The sequence below is a fragment of the Pavona decussata genome, unplaced genomic scaffold (assembly GCF_977016875.1).
Source record: "Pavona decussata unplaced genomic scaffold, jaPavDecu1.1 SCAFFOLD_38, whole genome shotgun sequence".
Classification (NCBI taxonomy): Eukaryota; Metazoa; Cnidaria; class Anthozoa; order Scleractinia; family Agariciidae; genus Pavona; species Pavona decussata.
Window position 1 is genome coordinate 5,903,825 of NW_028145460.1, and position 20,004 is coordinate 5,923,828.

At 39.3% G+C, this 20,004-nt stretch overlaps 2 protein-coding genes across 5 annotated transcripts; both read right to left on the reverse strand.

Moving 5' to 3' along the window:
- Positions 1-1,839: 1,839 nt before the first annotated feature.
- Positions 1,840-14,163, reverse strand: LOC146483822 (uncharacterized). 4 transcript variants are annotated; one of them, XM_085105966.1, is made up of 2 exons: positions 14,030-14,163; positions 1,840-3,254 (listed from the first exon to the last, which is right to left on the reverse strand). In XM_085105966.1, the coding sequence occupies exon 2, from the start codon at positions 3,108-3,110 to the stop codon at positions 2,358-2,360; it is 753 nt and encodes a 250-aa protein (XP_084962092.1). In that variant the 5' UTR covers positions 3,111-3,254; positions 14,030-14,163; the 3' UTR covers positions 1,840-2,357. The 4 variants fall into 4 exon arrangements, with proteins under 4 accessions (XP_084962092.1, XP_084962089.1, XP_084962090.1 ...); XM_085105963.1 differs by lacking the exon at positions 14,030-14,163 and adding an exon at positions 11,623-11,797; XM_085105964.1 differs by lacking the exon at positions 14,030-14,163 and adding an exon at positions 6,508-7,222.
- Positions 14,164-18,235: 4,072 nt separating this feature from the next.
- On the reverse strand, positions 18,236-19,682 carry LOC146483823 (uncharacterized). Its single transcript, XM_085105572.1, has one exon. The coding sequence runs from the start codon at positions 19,185-19,187 to the stop codon at positions 18,558-18,560; it is 630 nt and encodes a 209-aa protein (XP_084961698.1). The 5' UTR covers positions 19,188-19,682; the 3' UTR covers positions 18,236-18,557.
- Positions 19,683-20,004: the final 322 nt, after the last annotated feature.

Genomic DNA, 20,004 nt, shown 5'->3' on the forward strand with positions numbered 1-20,004 from the left:
AAAAAAAAAAGGAAAAGATAAAAGCCTTTCGATTTGGCACGAAACGTTTCCGGAATTTCCAACCGAAAATTTTGGCTAAATGGAGGGCGCCACAGGGAAGAACTATACATACCAGTGATTAAACACGTAAAGAGATGCTGGACGCTCCTAAAAACTATCCTTTCCACCTGTAGTGAGTGCTTTAAAATAAATATTTTTATTGCTTTGTGCGGGGCGTATTACCATGGGAAGCTATGAGTAGGGATTGGAATTTCTAAAACTGGGCTTTAGTTTTAGAAAAGGAAGTAATATGAGATTATTTAGGCCTCGAATAAACTGAAAGCGAAATATTTAGAGGTATGGTCGGAAGTGGAAAACAGCCAATAAACAAAAAAGTCCTTTAAAACGATACATTATTTTAAGATGTAAAATAACTTCCTTGTGGATGAAGAATTCTCACAATTTTTTAAACGTTTCGTTTTATGTCAACTGGTTTCTTGCAATGCTTAAGGGATTCCAAACGGAAATTTGTAGCAAAAAACAATTGCTATCTTGAAATTTTTTTCTTTTTCAAAAAGTAAAAATGTCGGTTAGACTTTGTGTAGAAGCTGGTAGATTCGAATTTGCTTTGACAGGTGCCAGATCTGACAAGCTATTGTCGCTGCCTTCCACAGATGGACTAGGGACCACACCCTTTCTTATTACTGCTGCTGAAACAACAAGTCGAAAACAACAGTGTTTGTTCCAATTTACTGAAATTTCTATAAATGCAGCTTTCAATCTCTACTCCACGAAGCTAATTACTAGGAACGTGTGAAAACATGCGTTTGTTTTACCGATTCGCGACTGTTGCAAAGTCCAACACTTAACCGATAATCAATTAAAGTTTAAAGACATTGTAAATGTCTTCTTTGCATTCCGAGTTCGCCTCAAAACCTAACAAATAACATGGTTTGTAATCACAAGAGAAAGACACTTTCAGGAGCAACGCATGACGTGTGTCGGCAATGTTCAGTGGGGTATTAGATGAAAAATCTATCAATCACCACTGTTTTTCAATTTATTCATATCTCGTCTCATCAGTTTGAAAATTTCGTTTCATAAATAAGAATTCTACGCAAAAGCTAAAAGTTTCACCTCCTACTGAGCTAATAAAATTCTCATAATTGACGCTTAAACGTGATTGGTGCGTAAGACTATCCTAAAGTGACTGTAAATAAACATGCCGTGGGTCTTCCCATTGAGTGGTTGATCACGTGACAACTTTCATTCACCCGAACGCCAGCACCTGCTTTTTACTATTCCGTGGAAGCCAAAATTGTGTCAAGAACTGGTCGACCTCGACCAAAGGCACCCTTGAAAAAAACAGCATCCTATTTGTACCTAACAGCAAGGATGACTGATTACCATATGACTGTTCACTAGTGGTTGTTTTCATTTCCAGTTTTAATTTTGCCGATTATCGATTTCAACTCGACCGGAATTAACCAATCCATTGAAATAGCGCTAATTCATTTTACGCTACAAATGTAGGTGGCTCATCACACGAGATAAACGTAAAATGAGTTTGAATTTGCTCCGTGCCAAATGAATAGAGTTATGAAATACGACAAGCCAAAGATATTTTAATTTTGTTCCGTCAAGTTGAATTGGAGGAGCTAATAATTTTTAGCGGCAGAAAAGGCAGTCATGAAAATGTAGCCATTAAAACCACTCGGCAAGGGTCACGGAAGCGTACCGCGGAACATTTCCGACTTCAGCTAATCCAGATTTTAAGATTTCATTTCTTTCCCGCACAGAACGTAATGTTTTCACTCAAAACCGCAATTCATACTAGTGTACTCACAACACAAAGAGCTCTTGTCGATAAATAAAATTCTCTTTATTTTCATTCTCGATGACACAAGGTATAAATTGCTTCAACCCTTATTTTGTAAATTGAACGTTCGCGAAAAGCATTTTCTTTCGGACCCTTGATATAAACAGCAACCCAGTATTAAATCCTCTTTGAGTTCTATAAACCTATTTGAATAAACTTTTTTTTTTCTGTATAGAAAGGTAAAATATACAATTGTAAAAACAACCTTCCTACCTCGCCTCGCGGCTAATGTTCGCGGTGATGCTAATTTTGACTCAATGTTTGTTCGATCGAGGCCGCGCCAACCAGTCAACCAGCAGATGGATTTCCCAAATGGAAAACAAATATCTCAATAAAATGCATAGCATATATTAATTAAAACATTCAGTCTCCAAGTTTTTTTAACGGTAAAAAATCTTTGGTTTTGTATCTTTTCTTCTTCTAGAAAAGCTCCGCTGTTTCAGTTGGCCTGGTCGTTTGTAGTAACAACGATAATAAACGTCATTTCGTACGTGCCTGTTCACTCGTTCATGTTAAACGTTATAATTGGCCTGAAATATACCTCATCAAACATGGACGGATCTCTCCTAGGAACTGGAACTGCCACGGCCCTGGAGAGCTGCATTTTCTCGAAATCCAGCCTCGGGCGGCGTTTTCTCTTAAGGTTAGTGTTCTCTTGCTCATCCAAATTACGTTTCAGAGCGCCAGACATCCCCGGCGTACGACTTTTGTTCTGAATGAACTTATGCGTCGAGCCCGTAATCTCGGCGAGAACAACTTGATTTGGTAAATCGTCAGGCTTGTCCAGATTTACAAGAAGTCCACTTACTTCGTCGTCAGAACTTTCAGCGCAGTCTGTGGCGCTTGAAGCCTGTTCTTTATGCAGGTTTTCCTGATTTGCATATTTATTAACTGATAAAGTTAGGTGCCCTGGCGATGTATGAAGACTGGTTGAATGAATGTCGACTCCAGGTTTTACAATTCCGCATATTTCCTTGGAGTTCTCGTCGCTTTCCTTCGCTCGCTCCAATCCTGCTGTAGCCACCTGATTTGCTCTCATTACGGCTGTCTCCTTGCGCTTCGCTGTCAGAGCGGTGGGCAGGCTTCGGCTTCGCTTTGGATTACTATGTGCTCTTCCAGCAAAATCTAAATCGAACGGCTCTGAGTAGGAGTAGTAGAAAGCTGGTTTCATATTGCGGTTTTCATCGAGTCCATGTCGCTGAAGTTGAAATGCAAGGGTGTCAATACAGGGCAGGCTGCTTGTGAGGGCCATTGGGACTTAAGGATGGCCGCTTTTCGCCTCCGGCTTGAAGATTTTACGGCGCGCGAGCTGCGGTAGTTGACAGGCTTGGCGCGGAGCGCGGAGTGCCAGCCCGTAGCTAGTACGATCCACACAACACACTTGCCATCGGGCCACCTGAAAACACAGAAGTTCAACAATTAATGGGGCGATGCGATTGGCTGAAACGAATCAATTGCACCCGTTGAGCCATTATCACTGACAACAAAGCAGCAGGTTTACTTGGAAGCGATCATCATTCATGAAATCCTATACGAGAACTTACTGAATTCATCAGAGTTTTCTTATATCGTCTGGATTCTAGTATGGACTTAAGTCTATCGGTAACATCAACTAATAAGAAAATTACGCGATCGCGCGTGTTTTACCTTTGCTTTTCGCGGTAAGTAGAATTGCGTGCCAGTTAAATACACCAGATTAAAACCTTCTGTGACCGACATAAATGTATTCGACGAAACTAAAACAACGAGGGCCATCAAATTAAATTAAAATTGTTGGTCCGGCGATGGCTTGAATATTGCATGCAACTCCAACCTCCAATGATTTGCATTAGGAATATTAAGAGTAAAAGGGACAAATTTACCTCGATGGTAAATCAAACGTGACATGTTTTATGTTTTTCTCCCCGCAAACAACTCTGTTTTGAGAAAATGAACGTCGAAATCTTACAACTTTCAATGTATTGATAATGAGGATTACTACAAAAGAAACAGTTAGAGAGTTAGGCAAGGATCAGCCTAATTAAAATAACTACTATCCGCTCCCGTTTACCGCCAAAGCTTGACTCTAGAGGGATTAAATTTTAAGAACGCCTTCAACCGCGGAAAACGGCGGTCAGTTGCTTCGAAATTACCATGCATGTATACATTAGAAGAATTGCTGTCCTTTAGTGGAAAGGACACCGGCTCTTTTGTCTTCCATTTCGTAAACAATCACCCATATATTTAAAAGCACATTGCGAGGCCATGCAGGGCGGGCTCGTATCAAGTTGGCTGTTATGCAAATTTTTCACGAGAAGAGCTCAAAGATGTTTTATCGTAATTTAAGCACGTGCAAAAGAAAAGCGAGAAACTAATGCGATGTTAAGGTTTGAACGTTGATCAATGGACGTACTCTTCAATTCAGTAAAGCCAGTGCATACAATTTCCTTTCTGAGAGTAATCTTGTCTAGGACGGCGGCTGAGAGCTTTGACATCGTGCACATGTTTTGAGTAACCTACCCACATGGCATGTTGAGCAGTGATGTGTTTTTCTTTCTTAGCTGTAAGACGAGAAGTCATGCGATACGCTGTCCTTTTTGCGTGTTGCCAAAACAGTCTGTGAACGTTCCGTCTGTACAGCTACATTTTTGTGGCACATTCAACTGAAGTCTTGGCATCAGTTGTTGTTTTTCTACTGAACTGACGCAATCCCGTCCTGCGTACAGACTTAATATTGCAAACTACTTGACTGATGAGAATTAATGAATTTTCCACCAATAAAAATACAGTGCTGCCAGGGCTGTGTTTTGCTTCCCAGTTAGAAGATTATTGCACTTTTCGTAGTTGCAGTTACGTTTCTCCTCTGAAAGAAATGTTCGACTTAAGAGAAACGTTTCCTCATGTCATCCATTTTCAACCTTTTCCGTCACACGTCACTTATTGCTTTTATCTTCATCGATTTTTAAGATAAAATCCACGTGGTGAAGGAACAAAAAAAAAAAAAAAGCACAAAACTGTCATTTTTAAAGTTGTATTTTTGAAAGTTGCCTTCAACTGACCAACGCATAGAGACAAGCTAAGACAGGGTTGAATTGATAAATTTGCAGGCAATGTTCCAGCCGTTGATTACAGCGCCTTTTAGCATGTGCTTAAATTATAGTGGTAGTTTCGCGGTCACCTGTAGCAAGATAATAGATAATTGAGCGTATTATTCAGCCAAAATTGTTGGATGTTTAAATAATGGGAAACCTACAAGAATTGCTGGCAGATTTTCGTTCTTGGAAAAAGAGGATTACCGCGTAAAAAATTGCGCTATGTGTAGAAGTCAAGCAAGGTCACCCAACATCAAGAAAAAAACAATGATATAACCAAACCATACTTACGAAACGTGTATTACTCGAGATCAGCTCTTTCTTGGGTGTCACCGTACATTACTTTTTTATAAATCATGTTCCAAGTTCCAAAGGGGCTTACTCAGTAACGCTTGAAATACCATGATAACAGAGCCCACCAAAAAAGAGGGTCTTTATGCGGTCATTGATACGAACCATTTCAAAAGACCTGCATGCTCAGTGCTCATATTGACTCAATAAAGAAAGCTCATTGAAATCCATTTCGGAGAACTTTTGTAGAATAGAAATTAGTACCTTGTTATTGTGGAGGTGACAATCTTAAATGGCAGCGAGAAAAGCAGTGCGTAGGCACTGACGATTCAGTCCAGACTGTATCACGCGCGATATGGAGTGTTTGCGTGCCGGATAGCGTACGTTGTTTGTTCAAAACAAGTAGTAAATGTGGGTCACCAGTGTTTCTCCAAAACGCACGTTAATTCCGTTTTAACGTACAACAGGCAATTCTTTGTCGTAACCAAAACAATTACTTTGCACTTGTCATTAAGGATTCAGGAAGGTTTTGTTTTGAAATGCAAAATAGATCAAGTTAATTTCAATGAGCCTTTCTTAAAATAAATTTTTGTTTCAATGCAAGGCCGCAGCTGGCATTTGAACCGCCAGAAATCATCTTAACCTGACAAAATTAATGTAGAAAAAGCTGCTTAAACAGAAATTTACGAAAACACAGGTAGCATTTACAAATTCTGACTCCGATCTTCACGATCAATAAATTCCCCGCGAGCTCTAGTCGGTCGCAGTCTACTGAAAATAAATAAAAAGTAATTAAGATATTCCTTATCGACTGAGCGACTACGAGAATATCTGAAAGTGCCCAAAAGCCTTTTAGCTTTCATTTTGTTCACGGGTTTAACAAAACGTTGCTCACATTAGCTATTGTTAGTAAAGCACTTATTCATTTTCAGTGGGTGCCAGCCTCTCGTTAGTGGCGAAGTCAGTTATGAAAGTCTTTTGAATTATGACAGGATCAACTTGAATTATCCTGTCAGTCAAGACCCCAAAAATCCTTTGTATTTCTCGAGTGGTAGAAAAGTGATTTCTTATGTAGCCGAGTTGTTGTTCAATTTTGCGATTTTGAACGATTCCGAATTATTTCCAAGGCAGGCGAATCGTTCATCATCTTGGAAATGATTTTACCCCATATTCCTCTCTTGAGTCCATGCAAGGCCATTTATAGATAAACTCGTACATCGACAAAATTCTTCCTAACACAATAGTTGACGAAATATCTAAATAACATCGAACAGGCATAGAACTTACTTAAAAAAATGAGCGCTCCCTCCGACGGACAAACGGCTCGACGAAGATCAGATCGAAGTTGCTTTCAGCGATTGCTTCATGACCGTTTGCCTTACTTTAAATTTCATATGTTGTACTTTGTGGTATTGTTTAGAGGTCTATTGTGCTTCCCTTGAGCGTGAATGAAACAACTGGTTGCTTTTCCGGACTCGCAGAAGAGTTGTCATGACAACGTCAAGGCCGTGTGTTTTATGATGTAAATTCGTCGGCACAATATCACCCAGCACGTGCTCATAGGTCAGGGGTGTGCATGGCTGAATGGCTGCTCACTTCTATCACTATCGTCAGATTGAATTGTCAAGTGAATTTTCTCCAGCAGAGATCTCTTCTTGTAGCTTTGTAAATGCCCTAGGACGTTTTATGGTAAAGAAAAACAAGAAATGCCTGGTGCGCCAGGTGATCAAAAATCGCTATCAACGAGCCCACGACTCCTGTGATATCACGGCACAACTCATGGTATAGATTTGAGAAAAGATGCATGTTGAGAATTATCAGGTGCAACCTCGACATAATGCATTATTGAAGGCCGTTAACACTCAAGGGAATTTTTTTTCTACCTGATATTAGTGGTATTCTTGTAGTCTGAGGATTCAAGTGCCTTTTCAAATCACCTTTAGAACGTCAAGCGGTGATTTTAGCCAAGCTTTCACGACAATTTGAGTGCGATTTTATTCTGATGAAAAGAACGCATTCGGTGTTACAATAAAGACATCTGGGGAGTCCCCACCCTCCCCAACCCCGGCCCTCACCCGCCCCCAAGGAAGCTTTGACATTGTTTTACGCCCACATCGCGTACACTATGCCCTCATCGCAGCACTAAATCACAATCATGAGAAACCGCCGATAGACCACCAAAAAATGACTGTGAAAGCCGACATGAGTTTACACAAGCCATTTGCTTGTGAAATCGCTCATAAATTCTCTCCAAAACTGGTCCGTGAAATTGCATCATACTCGCTTGTCACGGTAAGCAGGTAAAGAATGGCTAACAAGACAGATAACAAGTGTGGAAAGATTTCCTTATAGCCCCATGAATCAAATAAACGCACAGTCGTTACTACAATAATTGTATAATTTCTATGGCGCTGTACGGAAATCTTACCAAATGTATTATTTAGAGTAAATTTTGTCCTGTGGATCAGATAACAAATTGAAAAAGTCAGGTCGACGATTTCAACTTCTTCGCCTATGCTCACTGCAGTTCATTCTTTCTTTGAAAGTTCAATCAATTTAATCTCTTTTATGACACTAAGCCGAAGCAATTCATATATGAGCATATGATCAAGGTATAAATATATATTAAGTTAACAATCAGAGGAATGATAGGCTAGTCAGCCACAATTAGTCAATTTATTGTCAAAATTGTACGCACACGAAATCTGGGGAAAGCTGAGACGGGAATCAAATACTATCAGGAGCCATTTGAGTAATCAATTACCGCGCAAAAAAAACCACTATCTTTTGGTTTGGTATATACTATTATTTTCCCTTGGTAGGCGAACATTAACATTAACATTTTATAATGGACAATAGGGTTGTTTGGGGTTTAAGAGATCATGTAAATTTTTAAAAGATATTCACCGGAAAAACTGCTGAAAAAACAAAGATCTCATAACCCGTCCTGCGAGCAAACAGCCACTTGGGGTTTTCACCGTTTCTCTTCTCATCGCCGGAAAGGCTCGATAACTTTTCAGTCCCGAAAACTAATTACTTATGATGCAATATTTCTGAACAAGGATTCAGTGTTTATTGATTTTGAAAACTAAATTTTAAAATCTTAAAATAACGGTTATTGGGACTGAGTGTGAAGAATTGGGCCTCCAAATCTGTTTCCCAACAGACGCTACAGTGCGTTACTCTCTTGGGTGCTTGGCAAGGAAATCAATTTTGAAGGGCTTACTAATTTTCAGGTAGACGTCCTGGCGTTGAGAAATGTTCAGGGAGGTTTCGTATCCAGACGAACATTAGTTTTTTTTTTTTAGTATTTGTTCATTCAGAGAAATGGAGAAATATCCGCATCCCTAGCATTTTAAGCATTGAACACTTTGCTCAGTAAAAATAGTAATAATAATTGCTAAAGTATCAATAGTAGTAACAGTAATAATTGCATTCGACGTAGGAAGAATGCACTCCTTATACGGATGGGAGTCGAGATATTGTATGGCACAATGTTGACTCAGTAAATGGATGGATCAGTCTTGTGACGCGTATCATCCCTTGCAGATTTTTTTGCAAGGGTGGTTGACATCACAAAGGAGAGAGAGCCTGGAATCGAGAACATCGAACGCACTCCCTAATCTTTGATTATTACTAGTAATAGTTATAAATAATAATACGGATATACACTGCAAATACTTTAATGGGCCTTGCCTTACCCTTAGCAAGCCATATGCGTGACATTGTGCACTTGACATTGTGTTTTGCTAAGGGAGAGCCAAGGCCATTGAAAGCATGTATATCCAAAACATAAACGGCGGTATCTTTTATATTTTACGCTGAGTGACATCGGCAGAATTAAAGCTCGGCTGGTAAAATAGTTATTTGCATTGAAAATAAAAGTAAAATTCGCATGAATGTTTTTAGTGAAAGGGGGATCTCAACAGACTATGTTGCCTTCCCTCGAGCGTTTGGAAGCAATGGCGTGTTTCTTTTTTCAACATAATTCCATTATCATTCAGTAGCTGGGCACATGGTTCTTTCTGGAAGCTATGTACAATTTAGGACAAATCACGCAATGTAAACTGACCAGACGTACGCATGTAATTACTCGCATCAACTAAATGGCTTTATATAATTCTTTGTTATAACAATTTTTATAAGCCATCATGATTTTTTTTTTCAAAAACCAGAGCTTTAATGTGCTGCTTTAAAAGACCCCCTGATGAGTCGCTTTTAGCGGTCCCCAGCGTTTTCTTACTGCTTTGTGTTAGAACTGTCGCAGTTCATATTTTGGTACTAGGGGCAAGCACTCTGTTTTTTCGGTTGGCAGGAATCGAGACGAGAAGTTTCAAATCAAACTGAGGATCGACTCACTTTCCTATCTAAGCCTTGCGAGAGTTTGCGCTGTCGAAAAAAAAAAATCCTCAATTTCTATCCTTTCAAATCTACTGATATTGTGTCAAGGATAGATATACATTGAATTTACGATTTTTTATCACTGGTGCACTGCTAGTAAGTTTAAAGTCTTAAACTTCTGAAGTCACGTGCATAGAACCGTTCATGTTTTGCGGGCCCTAGCTTCATTATAGCAATTATTAAGGAATATCCATCGATTTGCCGCGCTTAGCTTTTGAAGCTTTTCTTGCTTGTCTTTTCAAAGGTGCCGATTGGCTCTGCAGAGTTTCTTTTGTACGTAGTACAGACGAAAACGTCCCAACTGAACATTTAGTTTTTACTGACGGTTTTAATCGTTTATTTGCATTTTTCCCAAAGGTAACTGACAGTTTCTTTAACAGGTGAGCCTCGATTAAACATGACGCAGCATGACACGGCAACAACTGATTTACGAATGCAAAGTCGTTAAATTCGTATATTTAATTCATATATCATTATGCATACGCTCTCAGTATAAATCATGAATTTACTCATGTGTTATCGCTGAAAATGGCCTATACGTAGTCTCTCCAATTTTGTTGAGAACCTTGCTGAATTCTTGGATCAGCGTGACCACATTTTGAAGAAGTTTTAGTGAGAATAATGGCTCAACTTTTGTGATATAATCGAAGAAGTTACTGGGCGTGGCGCTATCACAAAGCGCTCATAAAGTACAAAATTCAGAATGATCAAGCGCCTACCTGTATGACTGAAAAAACTTTTCAAACGCGCTGAAAGTAATAAATATAATTTTTTGAAATAATTACAAGAAATCGATTCTTTGCAAACCTCGGACTGAACATAGGAACAGAGCTTTTTCTTACAATGACGTTAAGCTATGGTCAATGACCTTCCAGATTCTCTGGAACAGGCAGGCGAGAAATATTTCATTCTTCAAACGAGAGCTATCATCCAGTTCGGGCCTAACCCTTCATACTGAGAATGCCCAATATTTTTTGTAAAGTTACTATCTTTTAATGTTCGGCTTCCATAGAAAACAGTTTCTTAAAGATACTGATTTTAACCGCGAGAGTAAATAAAGTATAATTCATTCATTCGTTCTGTCGTTCGTTCGTTCGTTCGCTTGCTCGCACGTTCGGTTCGGTTCGTTGGTTGGTTGGTTGGTTGGTTGGCTCGTTCGGTTCCAGTTCGCTCGTTCGGTTCGTTCGCTCATTCATTCATTCATTTTCGCCTTGCCGTAGTAAATACACATGGAACATCTAAATTAATTATTATTCCACCCACGTAACCGTACTGTGAGTATTTGACAACAAAACAAACTGTACGTGATCTGAATGAACGAAATTTTCAAATTTGTAGAGTTTTCGTGCGACTGCCGGTGACCGACTCAAATTAAATGTTGCCAGTTTACATTGTTGACTTGTTCGAAATTTAAAAAGGAAAATACAGGCGGGTTTTTTTCCATGAGATACTGAATGCGACGAACGTTGATGTATTTTTGTCGAGTATTGTACCTACTTTATACGAGCAGCTTCCACACAATGGGATGCGGGCTTACTGATCAGTGAGCGATGCGTCTCTAGGCTTCGGTATCGACAGTAAGTAAAGGAAAGGACGGCGTGCACTGTTTTCCTACACTAGCACACGAGTTAGTCCACTTTCCCAGAAATGCTGTCTTGGTAGATACAGCTTACTGAATGAACGAAAGAACCTCCATCTCATAGGAAACGTTTGGTTCAGCTGGTCACAATCCGCCGCGTTGGGATGAGGCATTTTTTTTTTACCAAGAGCGAATCAGTTGAGACACGACAATGTTTAAACGAACCAGTCAAACAGTCAGTGTGGGAGTCTTGATCAAATTCAAGGTTTACGGGGATTGTACTTTAAGCGGAAGTGAAGATTCTTCGATGAGATTTTGTATGAATGAACTATGCGGTATCAGGTGATGGTGGAGGGAACAAACCAAAAACCAGTGAAAAAAAAAAAACAGTAAATTGTGGAGGAAAATTGAACAAGACTCACCAGTATCTCAGACGAAGAGATGAGCAGTCTCTGGTCTTGCTCATTCAGCGTCGTATGCATATGTTTTGAAATATTTCGTGATTTCCTTACATTTATACATCAAGCGTCATAAGGGGTTTACGATGGCATATCATTAACATTGACCTAGGAAGCGATAGATAAACAATGAATTTTAAACGATTCGAGTTCCACGTTGTCGTCAAAGTTGTAATTACAGTGTATAGAGCTGACAGTCAAATCAAACGTAGTGCGTTTATTGAATGAAAGGGTTTTCAGTACAGCCAGAAATTTCGTGATTCGATTTGCACGAACTTTTTCCCATTGCAATAAAATTTCTATCCGAATTGTTTTCTGTTTTCGGTCATAAACATTTCCTCTATATCTCATTGTATCTAATACTCGTCTTAAAAATATCATAATATATGCATGATAGGAAAACATCAGGCCACAGACATATGTAAATACAAGCCATGTGGACTCACTGTGGTCAATACGGCTAATTATTGCCCACCGCGCTAGTAAAAACGAAGAACCATTCGCTTATTCAATATTTTCTCGAGTATATGTAAGTGCATCCGCTGTTAACTGCTCCAAGGGAAAAAAGCCAAGCACATTTCATTCTTCATGACTCTCGTCACTAACTGAAAATTTGATTGAGAATTTTTCATTGTTATGCTCTGTTCTTGAACACAAAGGTGCGGAGCGTTGTTCCCAAGCCTTCGAAAGAAATAAATTTACATACAACAGGAGCACTTCAGTTGAATCGGTTGTCTTTCAAGAGCAGCTATGAGCTAAACTGAAAACCCAGTGACGAATTACTTAGACTAAACAATCGGTACTTCGGAAATGAATCTGGAATTCGAAACAAGCTCTAACTACATTTTGTTTAAAGACCTACTACTACACATGCATAAGGAGCTTTCATACTAAATTTCCCGCGTCTTAAATATAATTCGTTTGGCTGAATTAAGCTTTGCCAAAAATCTGCGACCACACTAGCCGTTTCCTTTTAATTTTGTCACATGTCCAAAGAGCGATGCATATTTCATAGTTGTTCTCACCTTTAAAAGGGTTTTCGGAAGTCCTCTTTCTCAGTTTAGCGCTCATACGGTTTTATTGTGGACGAAATTTCAACAAGTAATTCTTTTCAAAATGCAATTTATTCAATGTATAAGTGTTGGTAGATGGCGTCTATGTTGATGGTAGCCTAGTCATGCCCGCTCATCGCTTTGCGCGTAATATTTTCCCGCCAAAACTCTGCCAGTCGCGTCAAATATGGAAATTTCGACTGTCTCGAAAACAAACATTAATAAAAGATCAAGCCTTAGAAGGCAATATTTTTTCGTTGTCCTGACCCAATATTCAAAAACAAGAAATAATTACTAGGTGCGAAACTGGTCTTAGTGTTTAGTGTGTTTCTTTTATTCGGTAAAGATGCAACTTTCTTTTCCAAAACGGTCCCCGGAACAGCTGAGTAAGCTAGCGCCATTGGTCAATAAACCCTCGTTGTGTCCATAAACTACAACGGGTGCTTGTTGATGTTTATCTCCAACCCCCTACTACGAAAAGTGAAGAAGGCCATACACACTATAAGTAAAAAGACACGTTTTTAAATTTCCCCCCGAAAAAAAAGAAAAAAAGAAAACAAGCGGCATAAAATTACGTCAATCTCTACGGAAACCGGAGCACAAATTATTCGACAGCAGACATGAAACACAGCATGTTTTATCGCGCACGGCCTTTTTTTATTCTCATAAGCAGGTGCCATCTGGTGCCATATTGGTAAAAAAATACCAAAGTAGTGATGTGTTATGGATAAACTGATGACAATATGCCTAGTTAGGTTTAGGATAGTCACTTTGACATCATAAATTTTACTAAATTTTCTGCTTATTAGTGAGTTGTCTCGGTTTGTAAATATAAATTGTCGTATGCAAGAAAGAACCCGTAAAGAGCTTCAAATTAATTTTAAGAAATGCAACGCACAGCTAAATTGTCAGTGTGTGTTGCAGAAAACCCAGGCGAAAAAATCTGCTTTAAAAACCATCGAGACAACAGAGACGCAACTGCTGATAAGTAAATTAAAGGTATATCTCTCAGTTTTCTCTTGATCTCCTACACGAGCTCTTTGTTTTGGGATTTATACACATGACTGCCATTTAGTGAAAAATCACCGAGGTAGGTTTCTCTGACAAAAGAGTCAGAGAAAACGTAGGAGATTGCTGAGTCGACAGGTTGTTTGGTATACTTTTCCTACCATGGCACATTAAAAATCAATACTTTTATCAGAGGTAAAGAAAACGACGAAATGTTATTGTTCAAAAGAGTTGGTGTGAGTCTTGATTATTTACCTTATCCGTATCTCCGAAACTACCAAGTCTGTAACTTAACTAAAACTTATCCTTACCTCAGTATTCGTTTTTTTCCGAGTGAGCCAAGAGAGCTATGCTGATATGATGTAATGAAGCAGCCCTCCACGTGTTGCGTGATTATAAAGGAATTACATTTTCCGCATTTACGCCATGAGAGTAATTATAAGAGCCAATAGAAACGCAATTAAGGCATTGCACCACGACACGCTTGTTCTGAAATATACATATCTCCCATCGCCAAATCCTCCCCTGTGTACATTCCTGCCGTGCACGCTAGTTGTGAAACTGCGCAGTAGGCTTTTCTACGGTCCGTCATCAGTCAATTGTAGCAATGATTTACGAAATGAGAAAGAAGCTTCAACTTCACGCGAAAGTTCGACATATTACAGGATATTTGTGGTTGCGTGCTTCTTGGAATATGCGGCCAGGAGAGGTCATGATCTCTTTCAATAGGCATCAGGTCCTTCATTTCATCTTTCAGGGGGGTAAGGCGAGAATTTCAATTAAATTGTTCGAAAATAATGAAATTAGGGCCTTTGCGAAGACGAACGCCGGGGAATCATGAATAACTTTCCGAAAAAATGAAGGCTTTAATCACGATTTTGTCACTTCGACTAATAGAAACAAACTTCTGACCAAGCTGTATCTTGAAATTTACTAAATTGTCCCTTTGCTCTGAATTCATTTAGCCGCAGTGGTAAGAACAGGTGAAAATGAATCGTCTATAGGCTTGGCGGATTCGACTTTTTGAGACATTTTCCAAAAACGAAAAGAAAAAAAAGGCCATGATATTCAATGTAAACTCGGTTCAAACATTGGGAGGTTCCTTGCACGGCGTTCAAAACAACTTCAAATTTAATTTATTTGAAAAGGAGAAAAGTTGAAATTGCCTAGGGCGAAGCGCCATTGGATTTCTTCAAGAGATAATGAATGGTCTCTGACAAGAATTTGAAGGTAGCAAACACTATTACAGTCAAATTTCATTTTAGCCCGCTTGTTTTAGTGGGCATCTGGCACTTTGGAGTACAGATAAATGAGACTCCCTACTCAAAAGACTTAAATCGAATAGCGAAGGACACAAACAAGTTTGTCATAAATAAATTAAACCTTTTCAGTAGGTTTGCTTATTTACATTACTTTCTGTTAAAAAAAATGGAAGAAAAAGAAGCAGTTGACAAAGCTTCGAGATCGCGTGTGCCCGGCTTCAATAGAAAAAAAAATCATGTGTTTTCCGCTCTGTTTTCGCGCACTTTTAAGCTTCTCATAAAAATAAAAGTGATTAAACCTGCATGTAGCCCGAAGCTATGTTTATAAAATCAATTCGCTGACTGTTTGTTCAAGGGATGCTCAATAAGCAGATGTGAGTATTTCAGCGTGTGGCCAAGAAACTGGCAAATCCCTCAGCTTGGAAATTAAAGGTGGGTAAAAACTGCCCCCTTTTAAAAATTAAAGAAACTCGGCTGAAAGGAAACGTTGCTAGGATGTCGCTACGGACCAAAATAGCTTTTACTGTAGATAAACTGTGAAACAGCTAGAATGTTAAGAAGCTTACTTAGACGTGGGCTTTTGTGAAATCCGAATAGTCGACGAGAATAATTTAAATGCTGTTTGAAAGTAATTTCACTGCTGCTGTTTACAACTTTTCGTGCGCTGGCAATTTACCTGTAGCAAGATAATTACCTAAAATTGCTTTTAAGTCATTATTTTTGAATGACTATTTGCTTAGTGTTCTTTTTCTCCATAATGGCATTCTAAAACAATCTGTTTCTATATTAATGGGTGCTATTTTCATAATATGCTGCACGGAACGCTAGTATATTTTTTGTATACGAGAATGGCCTCAAAGAGAGGATTTTAAAAACGTCTAATTTAACTTCGTTTAAACTAAAATCGAGGCGGTGTTTAAAGCATATGTTTTCGAATTCATCGCATTCTCAGATGATAGGAGACGTTGCTCTTGTTTACAAAGCAAAGTTCAGTCTGAACATGAAAAGTGTCCGCCCACTGCGTGCTCGAAACAAAAGCAGTGGGGGCGGACCAGGGGGCCTGCACCACCGCACCCCCTTCATCTTTGATGCTGTCAATTTACTTAACATTCAAACAATCAAATATTCATTTGTCGTCTTCGTAAAATCCCGTATGGGAGTCTTAAAACTCCCCCTAGGGATGGGGTGCTAAGTATTTTCGCAGGGCTACCGCCGAAAGTTTGTCGTTGATACCCATTTATACACCTGTGTGAAGAGAGAAAATGTTGAATGAAGTTTCTTGTCCAAGGAAATAACTCAACAATTAAAGATCCTTGTTATAGAAATCTCTGGATCCCACTTGCTTTTTTTTTTTTTCGGAAGTGCCTGGAGGGAACAGTTTCACACGTACACGCATAATTGAGATTCACATGCAAGATGCGTGGCGTGATGGATTACAATTTAAGGTTGTCATTACAAAGACTTGCGCAAAGAACAATCGTAAGAGTAGGAAACTGCCAACAGCAACGACTGGTTGAGCCTTCAGCCGGTTCTATAAAACTGTTCAAACGGTGTTCAGCATTGAGCTGTTGTCAGTGAATGAAAGTAGTGAGTAAAAACACGGATAAACAAATCAAGTCGAATTCTCCCTTAATCTGGACTTTTTTTTTATCTCTTTTGATTAAATACGTGCGTGAAATTCAAAAGTTAAAAATCTCAAATCCTCGACGGGAATCGAAGATTCTTTCCGCCCACCGCACTCCGTTTCGTTGGTCGTCTTTCGATCAATTTTTGGATGAATATGGGAACTATACAAGAAAAAGCCATCCTTGGCCAATAGTCTATTCGCACACCCATCACACAAGGCTTTTACACAACACTTTTAACATTTTTGAACATTGTTTCGTCTCAGTATCATCAGCCGGTGTCACCTAAATCTTTACTGATGTTTTTGAGAATGATTCGTCTATAAACATAAGGCCACAAATGGCATAAACGTAAAGCCACACAATTATCCCAGCTGCCAAGTCTGATCAACAACATAACACATCAGTTGGATCTCTAAAAATCAACATTCGTACGATAGATAGATAGATAAATACGTTTATTTCAACAGGATAACACTTTCGGTTGTGCGTTCCCAAAAACGGCTATCAATAGAGGCCCTATAAGGTTTATAGCGGAGGTATAATCGTTGCTGAAGTTCAAGCCGACTGATAAATGTGACACTGGAAATCTAAAAAAAATTCTCTGTGAATCAAAACGTTATCAACTTCTGTAAATAGCTCAGCAGAAAATTGACAGTTATTTTAGGGGCTGTTTACATGGAGGGAGTAAAATCCTAGCACTTGGAAGATCCAAGAAGGCGGAACCTCTTTTCGTTTGGTTTATAGGCAGAAATTTCGGTCGGAGTAGTTACCAAGTGGAGAAGGAAAAGAAGAAAAATTGTCGGCTTTTAGCAGCTAAACGCTCGGCTGCCGCCATATTTGTTCTTTGTTGTCCCTAGTACTAGGATCTTCCGAGCGAGAGTAGTTTACATGGAGCTAGGATCTTCCTAGTACTTAACAAGTACAACTTTTTGCATGTAAACTGAATACAGAAAACATATGGCGCTAAGATGATCCGCCTTCTAGGATCTTCCTAGTACTAGGATCTTCCTCCCTCCATGTAAACAGCCCCTTAAATTGATGCCGTTCAATCGTCTGGGTTTGTGAGATATATTTAATGATCCCAAAACTTAGTGATCTGACATTTTTGATACGTTTAACTGCCTTCAAACAATCTTACTTGGCATCTCGGGGAAGGTTCTCGGAGAATTTCGGGTCATTTCCGGAATTTACAAACGTGTTAGTTGATATTGAGGTGATAGAGTATGCCAGATAAAACAGTTCTGTAAATGATTGTGAGACACGTCGCTTCAGTAGAGTCATAATATTGGGAAATACATTGCGGCACACTCTCCAATTCTGCTTCCTCCTTGTGCCTCAGGGGGGAAGGGGTGGGAGATAGACACTAGATTCCCGCCCTCCCGACACCGAGGATGTCCTTTCCTTAGTTGGATAACTTCTATTTCCACAGCTGAGATTCTATGACTTCATATGTGTGAAAAACAAGGTGCTGGTGGTCTAAACCTTGCAACTTGTTTTCATCCAAAGCGTGGCATTCGATTAAGTTATTAGCTTCTCTGTGTGAAAACAACGTTTCCGTTACCAGCATTGAAGTAAACACAAAACCGCCATGAATTCATCGTTTAAAAGGACTCATTGAATACTCGTATCTTTATTGCTCATGATACTGTACAAGAAAAGAAAGTCAATATATGAGTTTTAGTGTGTTAAAATTATTTACATTCAAACAGATTTTCCCTAAATGGTATAATGTACATTCTGTTCCTGACACTAAAATAAGGCAAGCCAAAGAATTATTTCTGAAAACAATATACAAAACGGATTAGCCTGTTGTTTTCATTGTTACTACATCAATTCGACGATACAATTTTAGGCAAAGACTTAAGGTTTTCACTAGGAAAACAAACTAAGGCAATTAAGGACAAGATAACCATCACAGTGTATCACAGTTTGCAGTGATGAAAGAACGGTTACACTTTGCGATCTGTTAGGGAATTTTCTTGAACGTTGTACGATTGCAACCAGGACGTACGACCAAAATTGTAGAAATGGTTACAGGTGCCAACAGAATCGAGGGCCCATGCAGGGTGGTAGTGAGGTGCAGTGTAGAAAATATGACACGAACAGAACCTAAGAGCACTAGGTTGAAAGCCGGGCGGAGGAGTACACTGCAAATTACCGCCAGAGTTGGAAGGAAGCCATACCAACGGTCTTCCTTCCGGTATTTGTGGCTCGATCACGGCCTTGACTGGAAAGTGTATTTTTTCCCCAGTCGTTTTGCGTTGGTGGCTTTTTGTGTAATGCCTTGAAGAGTCGATGACTTTCTTCTCAGGTCTTCGCTTAATTCTTTTAGAGTTGCGTCGCTTTGGTTGGTACTTGTACCCAGGGTTTTCCATCTTATGTTGCTCTGTAAGTCGCCTCGCTTCTTCCACGTACGGTTCTTTGTCTTCTTCAGAAAGTTTTCTCCAAGCTGCACCTAGAGCTTTGCTTACTTCAGCGTTGTTAATTCCAGGGTGCTCCTTAAGTATGTGGTAGCGCTTTTCTCTGCTCCAAACCATGAAACAGTTCATTGGTCTTTTAACGTGTGCTTCAGAGTCCATAATTGCAGTTGCTTCTTAAACTTTGAAAGCTTTTTGAAGATTGCGCGCTGCCTCGCCAAATGTTATCCACAATGCTTGCTCGTACACAGTTTTCAAATGACGCCGCCCCATTTCTTGTCCTGCTACGCAAGGCTAATCAATTAAATTTGAACAAAGCAAATTAAGGACATATTAGTAGAAGGCAATCCGCAATCTCCCAAACAAAGTGGCACCAGAAACCACGAATTAATAAATTATTCACAGATTTCTAACTCGATTTAATTGAGGATGGAGCGATAAGCCAAGAAACTCATTCCCACATATCCATATAGGCTCTTTCAGTGTATTCAAGGTTTGAATTGTCCCTTAACTCGTCTTGTTCCTCTTGAACTTCTCCATAAATCAGATGTGCCCCGCCATTTAACGGCTAATTGCCTTTCCGTGTCGCACCAGTTGGTTAGAATCAAAACAAAGTGCGGTCAATTGTTTGCTCAAAAAGGCGATTCGTTTTATTTGCATCGCTTGTCCAATAGACAAGGTTGTTTGGCCACTTTGTTTTTCAGCAGGTATCAGTCTATGTTTACAGTCTTTTTGACGCCAATAACTATTGTCTATGAATTTCTTACCCCGCCTTTAATTCGAACCTGCACAAACGGCAGGTGAATAATTTGTTACGAGCAGAATTTGACCACGACATTGGATGCGATATAACGAGTGCTATAAATACTAACAACAAAAAGAGATTTGTTAAAAGGTCAAAATAATCTGTTTCGTTTTGTCTAAGTGGTATTTTCAAAAGTGCGTTCCGTTATTTAAAGCATCAATTTAACGCTGGTTG

Excerpts from the sequence above, each read along its gene's own strand:
- LOC146483822 (XM_085105966.1), bottom strand. The coding sequence starts at position 3,110 with ATGGCCCTCACAAGCAGCCTGCCCTGTATTGACACCCTTGCATTTCAA.
- LOC146483823 (XM_085105572.1), bottom strand. The coding sequence starts at position 19,187 with ATGGACTCTGAAGCACACGTTAAAAGACCAATGAACTGTTTCATGGTT.